The sequence below is a fragment of the Pithys albifrons genome, chromosome 5 (genome assembly GCF_047495875.1).
Source record: "Pithys albifrons albifrons isolate INPA30051 chromosome 5, PitAlb_v1, whole genome shotgun sequence".
Lineage (NCBI taxonomy): Eukaryota > Metazoa > Chordata > Aves > Passeriformes > Thamnophilidae > Pithys > Pithys albifrons.
In genome coordinates, this window is record NC_092462.1 from 29,400,905 (window position 1) to 29,420,475 (window position 19,571).

The 19,571-nt window shown below is 39.8% G+C and overlaps 1 protein-coding gene across 1 annotated transcript in view; it reads right to left on the reverse strand.

Annotated features, from left to right (window-relative positions):
• TNKS (tankyrase) overlaps positions 1 to 19,571 on the reverse strand; it is a 135,044-nt gene that overhangs the window by 7,895 nt on the left and 107,578 nt on the right. Inside the window, exons 13-26 of the mRNA XM_071556071.1 lie at positions 19,393 to 19,472; positions 18,313 to 18,458; positions 17,165 to 17,330; positions 14,130 to 14,349; positions 13,755 to 13,864; positions 11,105 to 11,293; positions 9,546 to 9,783; positions 8,755 to 8,837; positions 6,370 to 6,490; positions 5,647 to 5,744; positions 4,187 to 4,261; positions 2,897 to 3,002; positions 1,861 to 2,047; positions 956 to 1,112 (exon numbers count right to left, since the gene is read on the reverse strand). Of these exons, the coding sequence (XP_071412172.1) occupies positions 956 to 1,112; positions 1,861 to 2,047; positions 2,897 to 3,002; positions 4,187 to 4,261; positions 5,647 to 5,744; positions 6,370 to 6,490; positions 8,755 to 8,837; positions 9,546 to 9,783; positions 11,105 to 11,293; positions 13,755 to 13,864; positions 14,130 to 14,349; positions 17,165 to 17,330; positions 18,313 to 18,458; positions 19,393 to 19,472 (1,976 nt within the window). The remainder of the gene's footprint in view (positions 1 to 955; positions 1,113 to 1,860; positions 2,048 to 2,896; positions 3,003 to 4,186; positions 4,262 to 5,646; positions 5,745 to 6,369; positions 6,491 to 8,754; positions 8,838 to 9,545; positions 9,784 to 11,104; positions 11,294 to 13,754; positions 13,865 to 14,129; positions 14,350 to 17,164; positions 17,331 to 18,312; positions 18,459 to 19,392; positions 19,473 to 19,571) is intronic.

Consider the following 19,571-nt stretch of genomic DNA (forward strand, 5'->3'; position numbering starts at 1 on the left):
TTCAAACTTGGAGATAAGGATGTCATGTGGGACATGACAAGTAGATGACATCAGTCCATCTTCCCTCATCAGCCATTGCAGTCACTCCATCACAGAAGGTCATTAGATTGGTCAGGCTCTTACTGAAGCTGTGCTGGCTGTCTTGGATCACCTCCCTGACTTTTATGTGCCTTAGCATTGCTTCCATGAGGATCTGTTTCATGATCTTCCCAGGCACAGGGGTGAGGCTCACTTGTCTGTAGTTTCCCAGGTCTACTTTTCTCCCCTTTTCAAAAATAGGAGTGATGTTTCTCTTTTTCCAGTCACTGGGTTCGTCGTCTGTCCTCCAGGGACTTTTCAAATGTTATGAAGAGTGCAACAACATCAGCCAGCTCCCTCAGGACCTTGGGATGCATGTCATCAGGCCCCACAGACTTGTGGCTATTCAGCTTCATCCAGTGGTCCTGAAGCCACCCAGTATAGTAAGAAAACCACTTTTCTATAGTCAGGGTCTAGCTGAATTATTCAGATTTAAAAAATCAGCTTCTGAAGATTGCTGTGCTGCTCCATCTACCATTTAAGGGTAGTCACTGCTGGGAATTTACAGGTAAAAAGCCCATAATCCTCAAGATGTACAAGAGCCCCAGAAATGCATATGACATTGATACTGTAGTAATGCCAGTGAAATGGGATGGGAGAAAGTGAGCCTATTGAGAGAAAGTACCATCTTAATAGGCTATAGCAGTGCTCCACAAGGAAAATTAGGCAATTCTGCATGGTATAAATCAGAGCAGCTCAGTGGATAGGAGTACCATTTGCTGGTTAGATGCAGTTCACTATTTATTTCCACATTTAAATGAAAAACAAAAAAATCTAATGAACCAGGTTATCACAGCACACTTGGTCTGGAAACCACCCTCATCCCCTCTCCAGCTCTCTGTCCTTCCATACACCTAGTCCTTGCTAACCCACATACCTGTTCTCCTCTATAGATAACATATTCAGCGTATGCAAGTCCATTCACGCTTGGCCTGCCGATAACAGAATGGTGCCCTGGAGGAGCATGAGCCATTTTCATTGTGCTGAACTGAAGAAAGGATTTTCCAAGGGTCACTCTACAGAACAGCATTTGTCTAAAAGGAAAAAGAAAGCATTATTTTCATATATTTTACTAGGAGTTGTATGCTTCCAGAACAATTTCAGTCTTTTATTTTCTTACAACTAATTTCTCATGGCTTTTTAGAGAAACACTTTTAGAAACCAGTTCTATGACTGTATAAAACCTGCTACAAAAAATCTTTCATGACACACAGAAGGGAAAATACACACTTCGTTTAGCCCTCACATGGAGGCCTGTTCTAGTTAGCTTCATATGAAGCTGTTGAAAGAAGATGAAACATTCTGTGTTCTTATCAGCAGGGTATGGACAGGTGTCAAAGTGTGAGAAATGCACTGATCTACTCCAGTACAAAACAAAGCTGTGATGAAGTTTTCCTCACTACCTCCAAAATTATCTGACACATAGTACAACCCTGTACCGCTGACCACCACTTTGCACTGCAGTTTTGTTCTGAGAGTGCCTGGAGTTTAATTGCTATTTTCCCCTGACTCTTCATTTTCAAACTTGCTGTTTCAAGCCTCTTTCCTGACCACAGCTCACTTTGATTTATACTCACTGCATGTGTAGATGTAATTTTTGACCTTCCTGTGGGACTTGCTGCATTTATATCTTTTTTTGTTCAGCCTTGACAAATGGAAAACTACATTTTTCCTGCCACAACCAAGCTCAAGAGGCCATTATTTCCCTACAAGTCATCCTGTGCCAGGATCATAAAAACCAGGACAGCCAGAATTATGTATGGAAAACTGCTGGACTCATACCTGTGGCAGATATAACAGGACCTGTCTTTGTGTGTGGGACAGCCTGTTCCTCCCCCTATTCCATACACATATTGGTTGCTTTTTGAGGAGTTCTCAGCGAAGTAAATTCCAGCTCCAAACATTCCTCCAATGTATGCATGTCTTTCATCAAATCCTTTGTGAATGATAGCATTAATAAAAGGAGACCCTAGAACGGAATGACACAAAGATACATACTTGTTAAGTTCTGTAGTAACACAGGACTCTATGTCAAGAGTTTATCTGCCTCAAATAGACCATTAAATACCAGAAAGCATGCTCAGTCAGCTGGAAGGGGGCGATATCCAGCAGGATGCAGTGATGCGTGGGATTTATCATTATATACCAAAATCCCACGTGTGACTCATTTCTTACTCATTTCACGGATCTCATTAAAAGGATTTCCCCCTACTCACATTTCAGTGCAATTTATCTTGTCAATGCACACCTTCTTCAGCAGTCAGTACTGCTTAACATGGGGCAAGGTGTCAGGACGGCTATACCCAAAACTGATTTCCTATATAGAATCACAGAAGAATGTAGGACAGAAGGACCTTCAGGCAACTGCCATTTGTAGGCACTTCTAAAGAAATCTTGCTGAAACTCATGGCTGGTTTTGATTCCTTTCCCTGATGCTGGGCTGAATCAGTGCCAGGGTAAAACGTTTTTACTGTGTGCTGCTCTGCTCATTCAGGAGATACCACGTCTTTGTCACAGCAATGTAACATCCTCCCAGCAGCTTTACCGGAAATGGCTAAGATATTGCTTAGCAAAAAACCTTCCTTTTTCTTGAAATAACAACAAGTATTTTTTTATCCAGTGTAGCTTTTTGAACTGTAGAAACCATACAGACTAACTCCACTACTCCCACATCCCCAACATACCCCCTGCATTTAAAGTGTAGAAATACAATTACTGGTATAGGATGGTTTGCAACATTAACAGTGCCTGTAGGTCCTTGTAAGGTTTAGGGGTTTTTATTAAATTCCAATACAGACAAAAAGACACTACTTCCTACCATGAAACAACATGCGTTCATTGTGATGATTATGATTCTCCTCCGAGACCTCCTTCTGTCTGTGACAGAATCTCTCCCGCAACTTCTTGTTCACCACCTTTTGAATCTGCAGTGGTACAATAGGTCCAACCACACTTGAATTGCAATTGAAATGGAATACAGTTTCAGAGAGTTCACATAAATTCCACATGTGAATGGTATAAAGAAACCCCATGGCTGTTCTGCACACAAGGGTGAAGTCTTTCAAACAACTCTGTAGCACATGCTTACAAATGGTTAAAACTACTGTGAAATTGCAGTTCAAATTATCAGGTTTAAGGATAACTTTCAGGCTTTTTCTCTCAAAGCCTGCAATACCACAAGAAACCAGAAACTGTCCGAAGCTCCTTCTCTCTCTGTTTTGAGCTCTGTTGGCCAATCTGGTCTAGCTTTCTGAACCTTGCTGTTTAGTTTATGTTTATTTTTTATGAACAGAAAACAACTTCTGAGGAAAAAATACAGAGATGTCCTCTTTAATCTGTCTTCATATATCATTTCAGCCACATGCTCTAATACTACCGTGGTTTCTGTAAGGGACTTTACCTTTGGTTGGGAGTAGGATGGTAGCAGTTTACTTCAGCACATGTGATCTACTGGATCAAGTAGCAAAGGCTGTGCACAGGTTTACTTTTCAAACAGACAGGCACCGTGGGTTTCCTGAAGCTCAGAAACCCAGTTCTGTTCTGATTTCCTCTACTTCCTTCTCCCACAAAAAAGCAACAGAAAGTGTACTTTCCCTCAGAAAGACAACACTCTAGTTTCTGAAATACCAGGGCTTGTAAAACGTAGTTTTCTAGTTGGCAAGGGCAAAGAAGGTAGTGTCAAGATGGAAGATTATATAGGGAGATAGAAACTTTATATTTAATGTCATGATTATCCTTTCACCCTCCCGGCCCCCAAATCTTCTTTAAAAAGGTAAGAAAAGACTACGCTGAGCAAAAAAACAGATCTGGGATGCACAGTCAAATACAGAACTTAAAGACCTCTGAAATTCAACCTGATTGTTAGAAAGTCAGATTCTTCACCACTTCTGTCTTCAACATCAGTTCTTCAGACTCTTTTAAGAGCTCAGATTGACATCTCTCCCTCATTCAATGTACAGAGCACACAGTAAGTCTATTTTTAGCATTTAGCACTTGCTTTAACTCTGTTCCTAAATATCATTTCAAGAAAGAACTTTAAATACAAAAAGGGTGCTGGCATAAATACTAACATACTTTATCACATAAAATTAGAGGGTTTGAAACTTACCCTGATGACATTGTATCTGTTGAAAATCCCACCAGCATTTCCACCATCTCGATGCTCCCGGATTGTACTTTGCATCTACATAAAAGAACACAACTGAATGTTCAGCACAAAAGCTTGACAGCAAGGCAAAGTATCTGTGCAGTGTCTCAGTGTATCACTGACAGCAACAGGAATCTTGATGGAAAATGAATTAAAATGTGTAAAAAAAACCCAAACTGGCCAATTTTAAACTGAGGTACACCTCAATTTCTCAAGCACCCAACCTGCTATGCTGTTCCACAGTAGAGAAGTTGGATGATGCAATTATCCAATCTTGTAATAAAAATCTACACAGGAAAAAGGAGAATAATGGCACTTGCTATCCAAATTATATGAAACTAGAAAATCTCTTTCAGATTAGGAAAAAAGCAATCTTTGAACATGAATATACAAAAGTATCATTTTGACGTAATAACAAACGTGATTTTAGTGAGTTTAGTTTGCACTTCTTAATGATAGGAAAATGCTTGTACTGTCCTAAGTCATTAGCACATCTTGAGAATTTTAATGGTTTCATTGTGTCTTTTCCTGAGGTATTTATAGCTACAGCAGCAATATTTAGTAACAGTTCAAATAAACATCCCAATTTACTATGGCAGACAAGTGACCCTTTCTGTCAGAAAAGTTTATAAAAAAGATCTGCACAAACTCCAGTTTATGAAGTTACTAATAAAGAAATATTCCTGGCTAAACTGGCAGCAATACTGAATATCTAGACTTCTAAAAAGACTCCAAACACTTCTGTGCTACAGTGTAGGAACACAACACAAACAGCCAATGCACAGTAAAACGGAGTTTTTCCCAAATAAAACTCTTCAGAAAATCTCTTTTCTGTTATTTTTGCTTTCAAGATGGTATCTGCTTGCAGTTTACTTAAATACAAGAGCATGTGTGTGTGGGAGGCAAAATTACAGGCAATTCTCAACTATCTGAGAGCTGTTTATCTGGGTTACATATTAACTAAGCCACTGGACAAGAGAAAACAAGATGGTTCACTTGCAGAAACAGCTTGAGCACAGAAAATGCTTAGAGAATTGCAAGGTCTTGATCTCTTGGGCTTTACACAAAGCTTTAGATTTCCACAGGTCTACCTATCCATGGAAAGCTGTGAAAACCCTTCCTATGAGGCAACATCTGAGACAACGTCCAAAACACAACAAGAAAGCAAATTGGGATAACACTAAGTAAGTGAACAGATCACTTATTAAAAAACTGGCAGGATACAGCAAAATAATTTCTATCATTGCTCTTATATGAAAAGACAAATGAAGAGCCCTAAACTTCAAGTCATTGAAGTCAATTCACATACCAAAGCCTAGTTTATCACTTTCAACATGCATTGCACACTTCAGGTCTGACGGGTTGTAAGCGAAAAGAGAAATATACAGCCACTGAAGCAATAAGAAAGGGACTTGGATTACCTCCTCTTCTACAGACTGATACTCCTTATCATCAGGAGCAAGGTCAAGGAGAATGGTCCCCTGACTCACACAGTGGAAAGTCAAGTAAGGATTGGTGCCTGCAAATAGAAGGAATAAAAAGGAGCAAAAATCAACAGGAAAAACCACTACCAGCTCTATTTGTATCGATCATCATCATTATTCTTCTTAAACAACCCCAGTACAGCAGGAAATGCAAAATAAACACAAGGCAGAAGCACAACCTCAAAAAGATAAAAGGGCTTTCATTAGCAGCAGAGCTTCACAAGAGAGAAATAAAATGCATGTGAGACATAATTGCCCTTTACTGCTTCCGTTTTCAATAGAAGCATCTCAGAAGTGTGGGGCAGCTAAGACTCCATCCATCAGGTCCACCCTTCAGGATGTAACTGGCCTAGGGGTAGGATGTAGGGCAAATCAATACAGAAGCTCCTGCCTGGGGTGTACCATGAAATGGGCGTAGCTTCCAAGGCTGCCTCAGGGTGGGTCTGTTCTCTGGAAAGGCAAGTGATCACTCAGTTCAGGATCTCCTCAATATATTACCTGTGGCAACCCACTCAGCCACCAGGTCTGCCAGCAAATACACTTTCCTGGCATGTGGATTCTTTCAAGTCCTGGTGACAATGCCTCCATTTAGAGAAGGTGACTTCTGGGAGCCTGTTGTAAGCTACACTTTGACTAACCAGTAAAAGTGCCATTATTTACCTTGCTGCCCTCCTAGAAGTCTTTCCACGCCTTTTATTAATTTGTGGCGATGTCCATATGCATTGATCCCAATCTCCTTAAGCTCCTCATGCCCCATGTCTGCCAACACATCCAGGGTTATCTGGAAAGGTGAAAAACCACAAAAGTCATTTGCCAAGTCTGGCCCAACTTCCAAGGCTGAAAATCTATCAGTTTAGAAAATGGAATATATTCAGGGTGCAACCAAGAACACATATATTTTTAATGCTTTGCTTCATTTCTAATTGCTGCCACCTTCTGGCAAACCTCTTCCTATCACAGGACCACACCAGCTGCTACACTGAGAAGCTGTGCAGAACTTTTATTTCTTTTACACCAGCTAAGAGGAGCTGGTTCACACAGAAGGCTCTCAAACATTTTTACTTAGGTAGAAGGAGGATGCATGGAAATGCTGGGACAAATATGGGAACATTTTTGAAGCATTTCACATTTTACAATGTGGTGCAATTCATTATTTTCACTGCATAAGCAGAAATTATTTTTCTATAAGCTTACTAGTAAACGTCTTTTCACATCAACATTGTTACAGTGTGTGCTACTACTGCTTATCTATATACACATGTGCACTTGCATGTGTATCAAACCAGTGGATCAGCTATGTTAAGTCATGCCCAACTATTCTACTATTTTTGGAAATAATTTTAATTGTGAGGACATATTCAACTATTCATTTGCTTGCAATACACGAATACCTCTACAATCACCTGACAACGTTTTAAATTTCAAGGCCATGGGGATTAATGGTGGAAGCAATAAGGTAATAAAACATGATGTCAAATGAACATTTTTGTAAAGAACAGGAGATAAAGGCTAAAAAAAGTAGTGTGCACTATAAATCAATTGTGCTCTGTGGTGATTTTGTGAAAACCAGAAATATTTCAACTGGAGGAAATAACTGCATAAAATCTACTTCCAAATTTACACATCAAACTAGAGTGGGAAGCTCAGCAAATAATGGGAAACCATAAAACCTGATTCAAAAGAAGTTGTATTACTAGCACAGTTTGAAGTGCAGGTATGAACTCTGTCCACTACAAACTGAATATCATTAATTCAAAAGAAAACATCTCAAGCAAGGAATTAATATCTACACTGAACATTCGTCTAACTGAGGAGAAAACAATCCCATTGGGATTGCTGTGTAAAAGCCACTGCAGATATTCATCATGTGCAGCAGAACATTAAAAATACAGAAAAACCAAAATACTAGAAGGCATCAGGAGGAGGCTAGAGCCAAGGTGAAAAGGTGCACATGAAGGTACTGCAGTCCTTGTAAAAACAAGTATAAACTCGTTTGAGATTGGTTTCCTTCTTAATAGAAAGAGTTTCAAATTACAGAAAAGAGCTTATGCTTTATATATAAGGAGGGGGAACAAATGTATGGTATTTTAACTTTGGAGTGATACCTTCTAGAATATTTCACAAAAACAGTTGGATTTCTTTCTGTAAGCAACACATTACATTTCAGATCTTTGTTTCCTGGTCCCTCAATAAAAGATTAGCAGCACAGGCTGGATGGAAACACAACCATCATAGTTCAGTCTCTTGCACTTGCACTTTTCACTTCTACCAGTGCATTCATCTCACTGAAGCAAACAAATCCATTTAAATGTAACATGTCAAATTTAAGAAACAGTACATAAAAAGTGTGCAAATATATTACAAGTACTTCTCTAAAACATAATATAACCTTGAGAAACTGTTACATTAGTTGTACTCCTTTCATATACTCTGACTTATTGATAAATCTGCAGGGTTTTATCCCTATCTCTCAATGTATTTTGAAACTTGTTAGGCCTGCAAAACCCAGTTAATGCCATGGTCTAACCTAAGAGGAAATGTAGCTTCTGCACTCTCTAGTGTGACCATGCTCTTGCAAACCAGATTTTTATTTCAGCAGATAGTCAGACTGGAGTATTTCCTAGATCTAACCAAAGTACCACATGCAGCACTACAGGAGGTAAAAAGCTTGCCTGGTTGTCACGGCTGCTGAAGGACAAGGGCAGGTTACATTCCAACATAACTTCATTTCAGCCATCATGTTCAAAGTTCACAAGGTCCAGTATAACTCTCAGAATACAAACTGACAGTCATAGTGTATATATAAGAAAGTGAAAGCTACTGGACACCTGAATCAAAAAATATTTTCATAGGTTTCTCAACTTCACCATAAATGTATCTGGCAACTCATTTGCAGAAAACTGCAAGAAAATTTGGGCATACTTGTTTTTCTATAGATGTGAAGTTGGAAGTTTTTTCTTTCTCTTTTTCAATTAGAAAACAAAAATGTCATACAAATTCATTAGGTTAGTTTATCGTTAAACATACATGAAGTTTGCCACTTACCTGTTCTGTCTCAAAGATGTCCCGAAGGTGTTCAAGACCCAGGCTTTTAAGGAACTGGGTAATGTTCATGTCAAGACCAGAAACTATAAGAGAAGAAACAAGTCTTTATAACCTATGCATCTCAATTAACAAAAGCCAAAAAACGAACTTAGAAAAAAAAAAATCAAGCAATACCACTGATTTCCTCAAAATTCCAAACTCTGATTCTTTTTACAATCAACTTGTCTGTGCCTGTAATAAACAATCCACTTTCACTGTGTCAAAGCTCTGTGCAAAGCTCATCACTGTTCTCTCTTCAGAATAACTATTAAAAGCACAAGCCATCTGTGACAAATACAGGCTCATATTGTAAAGAGAAGGAAAGGAAGGTGGGTGTATTTTTGCTGTGATCACCTAGGTGCTGACCTAAAGCAAGGATTCCAGATATTAATCAAAGCATTTAAAAAGCCTCAGCAAAGTCCCCCAGCCATCACACTCATAACTCCTTCATCAAAATAATTCTCACTTGATTTTCTTTAAAAAATCAACAACGAACACCTGGGTACCTAATCAGATCTGTCTTTGTAGTCAGATCTAATCACTGACAGCAAACACAGATGAACAGTCAACAGTGTTTCTAGCAGAACATGTTAAAACAGAGAAAGCATCAGCCAGTTTAAAACGTAGGTAACGGTTCAGGCTGCACAGTATTTTCCAGCTAGTTGGAAACACTTTCCAGATAAAACAAGGCCTATCATGATACTAAACTACTGTACTTCTGGCAATGTAAACTTGTCCAGCAGCAAATGCACCTTCTCCTTCCTTCCTTTCAGTTCCTGCTGCTCCATCACCAGCATTTGATGCCCCTCCTACAGCTAGTTCTGCCAGTGGCCCTGTGAGGTTATCTATACTGCTGGCTGCAGAGAGGCAGGACGGCGTGGATGCTGGCGAGATCACAGAGGCACTAACAACAGTAGCTTGAGGCTTGAAGCATGTAGGCAAAGCTTCTGGAGGCATCGCATCTATCAGCAAAGCTCGGATATCATCAGCCTGAAAAACAGAAAGAAAATCCAACATGAGGTCCTATTATCACAACTCACCAATTTCTGGAAAGAATTTTCCTTCTGTTTTAATCAATTGCTTTGTTCCTCATTAGAAAGAAAAATGCCAACTTTTGTTACAGGGGAATTCATGGTGGCAAGAACATTTTGATTCACTGCTCAGACACAGGTGAATCAGGTTCTTCCCATTTCTAAGGGTATGTAATTTCCTTTCTGCCAGAGTGACTTTATAGGCATTAAACCTAGGAAGAACAATGCAGCAACTTTATCTGAAATCCTTCAGAAACTAAAGCAGGAAATGCCACCTCATAATTTCTCTGTCAGGCTCAACTTCAGGTGAAGCACTCTGCACTGGAACACAGTTTCATAGGAAAGACTACCACTGCCTTTGCTATAATCACATCTCATAGTGTTAGAATAGAAAACAACAAAGATGCGAGCTCAGGAGAAGTATGAACATAGCCAATAAAGGATTTAGCCTTTATTGACTAAATTAAGCAAGACCCTTATCTTCAGGAATTTCCTCCTTGCAAGTTCTTGTAGAACATAATTAAGACATTTCCCCTCAGAGAAATCAAATAATTTTCACATCCTTCATCAAAAAGCAAGTTTCCTAGAACTCAGATTACTCTGGAGGATATTTCTTGAGCTCTCCATAAATAAATTAATAATCTTAAAAGATACTTGCAGTGTAACCAGACACAGCATCTGATTTGGTTGCGTTATCTGTTCTATCAAAATCGGTTAACCAGGTTCATGGAACCTTATTAGGCCTTTCAACCAGCCACCACTAATAAGAAAGTTTATAGATGTCAGTATCAGAAAAGTTTCATAGCCACCTACAAATCTTACAATATTGTTCTGGAGTTAATAAAAAAAAACCAAAAGAACAGAGATGATACAGAGGCATTGAGCAGAATCATCCTCTAAATGATCCCATTCCTCTAAAGGCTCATGTGGAGTTCCTCCTAGGTTCAAAGAAATAATCACCAACAGTACACAGACTGACCATCATCAGGGACATTTCAGAAAGTTTTTTTTCTGGAAATCAGGAGATTGCTCCCAGGATTAAATCCTTAAGCAGAAGCAAACCTTAAATCACAAGCCACATTATGAGCTCAGCCAAAGGAAAATGCCTGGAACCATGGGTAAAAAGTCACAAACAGGTACTCTGAGTCTGCTCTTGTCTCTCCACCTCAGCACAACGAAAGCCGAGGACCGCTTGATGCCATGGGGCCATAGAAAAGAATTTAATATGCAGAACAAATCTTCCAGAGCAGCCTGTGGCTGGCACGCTAACATGAACTTACTGTTGCCAGGTCTAGTGGTGTCTGACCCTCTTGATTCTTCATGGTTGGATCTGCTCCATGAGCTAACAGCAGAGCACAGAGCTGCGTCCTTCCTTTTTGTGCAGCTTCATGCAACGGTGTGAACGCCCATTTATCTGTTGCATTTACACATGTATTGTACTTGATCAACAGTGCTGCTATATCCACATGCTGGAAAACACAAGAACATCTTAATCCACATGACACTGGTAAAAGGCATATTTGCTTTTTAGTGCTGCAGGTAATGGTACCTAGAGAGCCCTGTAGTTTCTCTTTCCTTTAACTCATTCTGCCTCTGGTGTCCATGTATCAGCACACTTCTTCAGGTACCAGCTTATATTGCAGCTCAAAGTCATCTATATCTGTGCACTACCAGATCATTCACCAGCACATCAATAATTGGGATCAGGCACAGAATTGTATTTCTGTCAAGTCACCCCAAGGACATGCCATGACATTTGTGTCAGCTGCAGGAAAACACATGATACTTGATGCCACATTAAAAAAATATTCATGGACAAATTTGAACTGGCAAATTTACAGGGCTGCAACATTTGTGACACAGTATTAGAAGTTCTGAAGATCAATGTGTTGTGCTACTGAGCCACCCCTGTCTGTACGCAGAAGCCTTCATTGTTTTACTTTCTTTCTTGCAATTCCTTGCAAGACTTTTAATCCATCTGTCACAGCACAGGTTTGTTCTTTCTTCAATCATACTTTATGAGAGCTGTAATTAATAAAATGCATTCTGAGTGTCATAAGGGACAACTGTTCTACACAGGCTATGAAAGTAATGAACTTACAATGCCAAGCTTCCACCAATACCCCATCCTCGAAGTCTCCAAAGTGAAAATAAGAGAATGGGAAAACTAGCAAATGAAATTTTTGCCTGCCTCTGACTAGAAGACTTTTTTGTGCAATACCGCTAAGAAATGAAAAAGCAGGTAGTGAAGTGAGTGGGTAGGACCACTGAAATTGTAAGCAGAAGCATAAAGACTTGCCAATGGATATAATTTTCCCCTTCAATGGCAATTAAGTGACTCTGCAGCTCTCATAAAACAGCCTGCCCTCTGAACAAGTGTGGCCAGAAAATACCAGAGACTATTACTTTTCCTCTCCGCAACTTTTAAAGCAATTTGCTGTTACTGTGATTTTTCTGCTGCAAGAAGCTCTATCAAGGGCCACACAGCATGCAGTGCTGGGTGGGAGAACTGAAGATACTTTGTGAGGAAAAGGCAGAGCCTGTGAAACCCACCAGCTATGAACTCGTGAAACCAGTACTCGTCTCTCTACCTCTCATCACAAAGATCTGAACAGGCCGATGACAGCTCAGAGAGGTGTGGGATGCCACAGGAAAGACATATAGCAACTCTTAACTAAGTAAGCTGATGGAAAAGCACCAAACACTGCCTTGTTAACTTTTCCTAGAGAAAGTAATTAGATTGCCATTATGATTTCTAGAAGTGATAATCAGTTCAAACAAATTTCTAACATTTCTCTGAGACTGTAAGGAATGCTTTGGCTTTGCATATGATGTGTGTTCTCATTTCGCATGCCAGAACACAATGTTTGCAACAGAATTTATCTCTACAACATCCTGGAAAAGAATGCTTATGGTAGATGCTGATAAACAATATTGCTTGGTATTAGGACCCAGTAACATAAAAAGAATTCTGTGTTATATTTCTACTACTGTATCAGCATTTGGAGCTTTTTGCTCTTTAGGACAGTGGGAACCCAAACTGACCTAAAGAACTAATGCCAGTGATGTAGACTGAGTTTCACTGATGGTCTTAAAAACAAGGGAAACCCTTTACTTTTTACTTCAAATGGCACTCAAACAAAAGTGATTGTGCCACTATTACGGTCATCTCTCCCAGATTTTGCTGTTCTTGTACCAGGGCCAGTTAGTGACAGACAAAGCAGATCATTAGACCATCAAAAACACTACTTTTTGAGCTTAGTATCTTCTATCTGACTGCAAGCACACTGCTAGGAGCTTCTCAAGCACTGTGTCTTTAGTTATTTGCACAAGGTTTCTTTCTCATCTCAACCACAACTAACAACTGCTTATGAGCAACCTATCAGGCATCTGTGCAAATGATACTCAGATGCTCCCTCCTAGAGGAAGAAGGGGCTGCTACATTCCAAATGCACTGCACTCCCACTGCAGCAGATGGCTTGCCCTAAAGGACAACCATATTAGCAACTTAGTAGCCCTTAGACACTGGAGCAATAGCTTCTCACCAGCTGCAACAGATCCCCCGGTATTTTTCTTTTCCTTCCATCTAAGTCTTTCAGAGACAACTTGAGCTCTTTTCTGTTTCAAATGTCCCCCCAAACTTAACAGTGTTCAATCCTATGCATCTGCTTGCCTGCATAAAAGCTATGTTGTAGTGATCTTTCCGAACTGCAGCCTTTAACTGCTACAGCACACCTGAATCTGTGCCTTATTTAGATGTGTAGGACTGCAAACAGGACTCACAACAACAACTTAGCCCAACAAATACTTCATGCCATCCCAGCCTGAACTATGTTCACAGTCAGAAAGCTGCAATGTAACTGGCTTTGGATATGACTTCAAGAAGAAGTTCCTTGCTGGTCTACTCATGGCAAGAATGCCTGTACCTACCCCATATGATGCTGCATTGTGTAGAGGGATTAATCCTCCCTTGTCCTGGGCATTAACATCAGCACCATGCTCAAGCAGGTATTCAGCTACTTCCAAATTGTTGTAACCAGCTGTAGAAAAGACACAGAAAAAGAAATCTGGTATTAGGAGCGCTAAACTAAAGAAAAATATTAGACATAAAACGAAAGCAATTTTTCAGCTGCAGAAGTTCCTCTTCCCTAGTAACTGCATTACCTCCTGAAATAGGTGCCATAGATAACTCTTTGTACAGGACAATTCTCTGTGGAGCTCTTCCTATACCAACCCTGGTTTGGGTGAATTACATGTTGCCCTATCATAAATATACAAGCCTTCAAAACCTGGTGAATCACCCACCTGCAAGATGTAGCGGTGTTGAATTTCTCCCCTGGGTGTCTCTGCAGTTGATATTTTCTTGAGTACACAGCTTCTGCACTCGTGCCAGGCACCCCTTCTTGGCAGCATCTAGCAAGGCAGCATCTCCTCGCAGTAAGTCCTGGATATCTGTGTCTCCCTCTTTCACCAAATCCAGAGGAGTGTTCCCATCCCGATTCTTTTTTGTTGGATCAGCTCCATGCTGCAAAGAGCAAAGCCGAATGCTACCATCACAGTCACGAGCAGAGCAGCGCACATAAGTGTGTCGCTATTTTGTGGAACAACATACAACATGAGATTTTGATGATCTACCATCATGAAGTAACAACTGCACAGATTAGTAGGCACATGAGACTAAATTCAGGAGGTTGAGGCCTAAAAGCATTAGTCTGAAACACAGCTGTGAGAATCTCAAGTGTATAAGAAAGAATGACAATCCTTCACAAGAACTGCCACTGCTCTGCTTGCAACTGAAGTAGGTTCAGAGGCATGTCTTGCATCTCACTATTTCCGACTGTCCCAGTAGGTGCTAAAGAAAAGTCAACTCCAAGTACCTTGCTGCCAGCCCTTCCCTTCCTGAAAACTGGCAGGAATTAAATGATTGGCAGAGGTATTTCCTCAGCACAACTTTCTGAGCTAGTGAAGCCAGGCTCCAAGTTTTACTAAATGCCACCCTGCTAATAAAAGGCACTTGTTTCAGAAGGGAACTAGAAAAATTCTCTTCTCTACACATTCCAGTAGATAACTACCTTAATCAGTTTATAGGCCCTTGAAAGCAGTGAAGAAAAAATTTTGGTGGACAAGTGGATGTGGATGACTGCTGGAGTATATCTGTGCTGATAAAACATGCAAATCAGGCAGTGATAAGAACACAGCACTGGAGCACAGGGATATGAGAAAAGGAACATACAACTATATAGAGCATATGGTGTGAGTCATGTCCACATTCAGTTTTGTGGGAGGACAGCTCCTTCCCTGTTCACTCTCAGCAGCAGTGGGGAAAAAACAAAGATAGATAAGGCAGAGGAAGCTGCTGGCACTGTAGTTCCCTGGCTGGCCTCTTCAGAATAATCACAGTGGCCCAACTCCTGCCAGCAAGTCTACCCTGCAAGTTCCCACTGGACATGCTGGCAAATTGTGTTAATGAGAGTCACAGGGAATGAGGTGGGAAGGTGGAGAACAGAAGGAAATAACTGCCTTGTATTTGGAAGCAGTACAGCTATGCTCAGGGTGTAAAGGACAAACAGCAAGGGACAGAAAGGGACAGATAATTGATTACACAGAATCAGTTCCACATTTGTGGTTCCTTTAGGAAGAGAGCACTCTTTGCACAAAGTCTTTTAAAGTTCAGTGACTTCTCCAATATATGATCTTAAATCCTTTAATTTAAAACTCATTGAAATTGGAACTATTCAACTGTGCTCCAGAATAAATATCTGAATGAAGAGGCAGTGTCTTCTGAGACTCCTTCCAAGGCACAGAAACAAATGAAAGTGGCAATTTTGAAGAAAGGTGATGAAAAAAACCAGTGTCTCCAAACTGCCAGTATATTTTTGTTTCCTTCTTCAAGCAACCAGGAGAGAAGGAGCACAAGTCAAGAGGAGTCAAGGTCAACATCTACGACTCAGCAGAACTGACAGCACTGCCAGCTGGCATAAGAGACACAGAAGAGAAACCCTGAGCAAACTGCGGCATGAGCACATCTCCATGGACACCCAGACACTTTACAAATCTGTCACCTTAAGGGCATATTTAGCTCTTGTGCAAGAGTGATTTAAAAAAAAATATTTCAGCACTTTTCTATTTCCTGTTGCAGACCAATTCAGGATTCTCTGAACACAAAACATGGCTAAATCCCTTGTGGAATGATCAGAAAAGGCCAGAGACCTCCAGTGTTTATAAAGCAACACTGTGCTTGAGAGACTAAGAGTGCTCCTAGAGCTTGAGCAAACATCCACATTCAGGTGTTACTTCCATGGCCACCCTCATCCCTACTCCACAGACATCTCTGAATTGCTTCTGGTATCTGCTGTAGTTGTGTTTCAAACTAACGTGCTACTCTGAGTGCTTTTTCGGTAATTAAGTGAAATAACTAACCAGATAGGAGGGAAATAGCAGGGCTTTGCAGCAGCAAATAAAAAGTGGCTGGGGAAGATCCTCATTGTGTTAAGACTATCCATATTCTGACTTACTCCTATTTAAAATGTTGTGCTCCAGAGTGACAGAAGGAGGCAAGGCTGAAACAGGAAATAGGATTTGGCAAGAAATTCTACTCTAGCACCCTCTTTCACCCTCCCACAGCAGGATGTGACCTTATGTTAAGAAGTTTCTCAGACTCATGTTTCTCACTGGAAACATCTTTGCATTACCTCATGCTTTTCACAAGTTCTTCCACTAAGTATAATGAATATTTATGTCACAGTATATTAATATGCATTTCCTCCAGGATCTTGATAAATTATACATTAACATAATGGTTTACACCATTTAGGACCCACCTTCAGTTATTGCTCTGTAACACACTCTTGCATAAGTGTGATGGGTTTGATCCATGGCTTAAATGCAGTAACTGTTCCAGAAACGGATGGATAGGACAAGGTAGGGGGGCTGTATTTTTACACAAATTCAGCTGTATTTTTCAGTTTGAGAGTCTTGTCCTACTTGGCTAATAGTATTAATTAATACATGTCCTGGAAAGAGTACCTGTACTGATGATTCTTTGTGTAAGTGAATGACATTACACAAAAAAACATTTGACAATTTTAAGATGAAAATTGATTCAATGATACCACAAAGAACTCACTGAATGCTATTAACTTTGCATTAATTAATCTTCAGCAAAAATAAAGATATACAAATTTAAAGACTGTGGTGGCTCAGATGGAAATTAAGCACCATGCAGCCACTCTTTCAACCCCTCCCTACAAAACCCAGCACTGTAACAGCTACTGAGAATAAATTAACTCCACCCTGGCTAAAGTCAGGACAAATACACATCTAACAACTCCCAGACATACTTTTAAAAGCAGTTTGCAGATTTCATATTTTCCTTTTGCTGCTGCTTCGTGCAGAGGAGTGAATTTCCACAGGTCTGCCACGTTGACAGAAGCACCGTGCCTCACTAGGAGTTCAGCCACTTCGTAGTGTCCATAGGAACAGGCATTGTGCAGGGGTACCAAGCCACTAATCAAAGAGAAAGTTATTAGTAGCTACAGAGAATAAAATTCAATATGCAATCATACAAAGTTCCAGTAGATAAAACTCTCACTTTAACTAGACATTACTGGTATCTCTCAGTCTTTCCAGTTTTCAGGGGTTTAATTCTCTGCTATTAAAAAGATGAATTAAAACTTAATTATCCTCCTTCAGTTCTCCTCCATAAGACTTTTAAATACATAGTAAGCCCCAATGTTACTGCTTCCACAAGCAAGTAACTTCAATGCTGTTAACAACAGCCAAAACTAAATTGCAAGACTCACTGTTTTCCTGGATTTGGATACTGAGAACAAATTTTAGAAAAGACATAACACTATACAAAGTGTTTGAAGCACAATTAGCAAGCACTGCATAACTGATAGATACAGAAAGATACCCAAACATTCCTTTCAGGGAGAGCCTGAAAACTCAGTATAGGAAATTAATTATCCGCCACCCCGAACTAATATATTGGAGTGAAAGATCAAACATAATCATGTTATTCTACATGACTGCTTTGCAATTAATGCAAAAGCCTGTAAATGGTTCATATAATTTAACTGAATAGTAACTCAATAAATAAATAACTTGATAATAAAAGTTAGCTAAGGGAATTAGAAAAATGATCAGAGATGACTCTAGTATTTTACTCCATTCTACTCAAAACTAATTTTAGATCATCTAAAACAAGTTAAAGGTTGCTTTTAAGCACAATGAAGTCTCCAAAATGGGCAAAAGAGAGAAGTATCATGTACTGAGTGCCAGATACGTACTTGGCAATGGCTTTGCCAGAAAGTCAAGTATGCCTTAATGGGCTATTAATCTCCCTACAGTACAGGAACAAAGCAAAACACGAAGAAAGAAAAAAATTTTCATGAGAATACCACGATTTTTACTGAAATCTGAAGCAAAATGAATAGGCGGGATATAAGTCTCACACTAATAGAAAAGAGCCTCTCATGAAATATACCCTTTATCTTTGGCATGCACATCTGCTCCATGGTGCAACAGATACTCCACCACTGACACACGGTTATATCCCGCAGCAAAGTGCAGTGGCGTTGAATGACGGCCTTCCAGATCTCTGCAGTTCACATTCTGAGGGCTGCAAAGTTGCTGCAAAGACAAAAGGAGTTAAAATCTAGTACAAAACTAAAAGAAACAAATAAAAAAACTCCACAAAACCAAACAACAAGAGAATGCCAAACAAAGTTTTAGAAGCTAAGTATGAGGAAATTTGTTTCCATTTAGACAAAGTTAAAAAATAGCTGCTCTAAATTTATGGCTGAAAGTACCTCTATAACAAACAAGACTTAAATTATGAAAGTAGTATGAAGACCTTTCTAATGTATTAGAAAGGGTGAACCTCTACATTATCAAGTACCAGGTTCAAGGTCATGTAACTTTTTCCAGATATGTCACCATTTCCAGCCTATGTTGCCTTCAGAATTTAGAAATATTGAGTTTAGCAGTCAGAGGAGCTGCTGGTGCACAAAACTGCTGCTGTTTGAGTATTAATATATATCATGTTGAAGCTCAAGGCAGGAATGCATGCAGAACAGTCTATCTGCAGGCTGTTTTGCCCACAGACCAAGTATGAAAGACAAGATGAAACCTTCCTGTGATGATGGGAATCCATGGCCTGACCCTTCACCTTCAGATTAAGGATGGCTTAAAATATGAAGTGTGCTACTTGTTAATAGTGTTTGCTTGCCTTCTGACTGAAACATGCACCTGAGGCTTGTTTCAACTGAACTGTGAATCTGCAAATCACAGAGTCCACTTCAAAGAATTATGGCTATATCTGAGTCCACTGAAGACATGACTGTGTGAAGTACCAGTAAAATTCACAACTAAAAACTCAGGAGAAACACATCTCAGCAGATCTTAATGCAACACTTTATTAAAAAAAAAAGAAGAGATTTGCTTTCGCATTTTTTTTGATGTACCATTCACTGGGCACTACTTTCAAAACTCTCAAAGCAGAGTCTTCCACAAGCCTTTCACAGCAATGGGAAGTGGAAAATTAACATGTATTGCTCAAACCTACCTTCACAGTTTCCAAGTCTCCAGCTTTAGATGCTTCTAACAACCGATAATCCACATCCGATGTGCGCACAGGTGTACTTTCTACACAGGGAAAAAGACGGTTTAGGATTACTTAGGATAATTAAGTTATATTAACTTGTGCTCAACATATTTTCCAAAGCTGGGGGGTGGAGTTGGTTG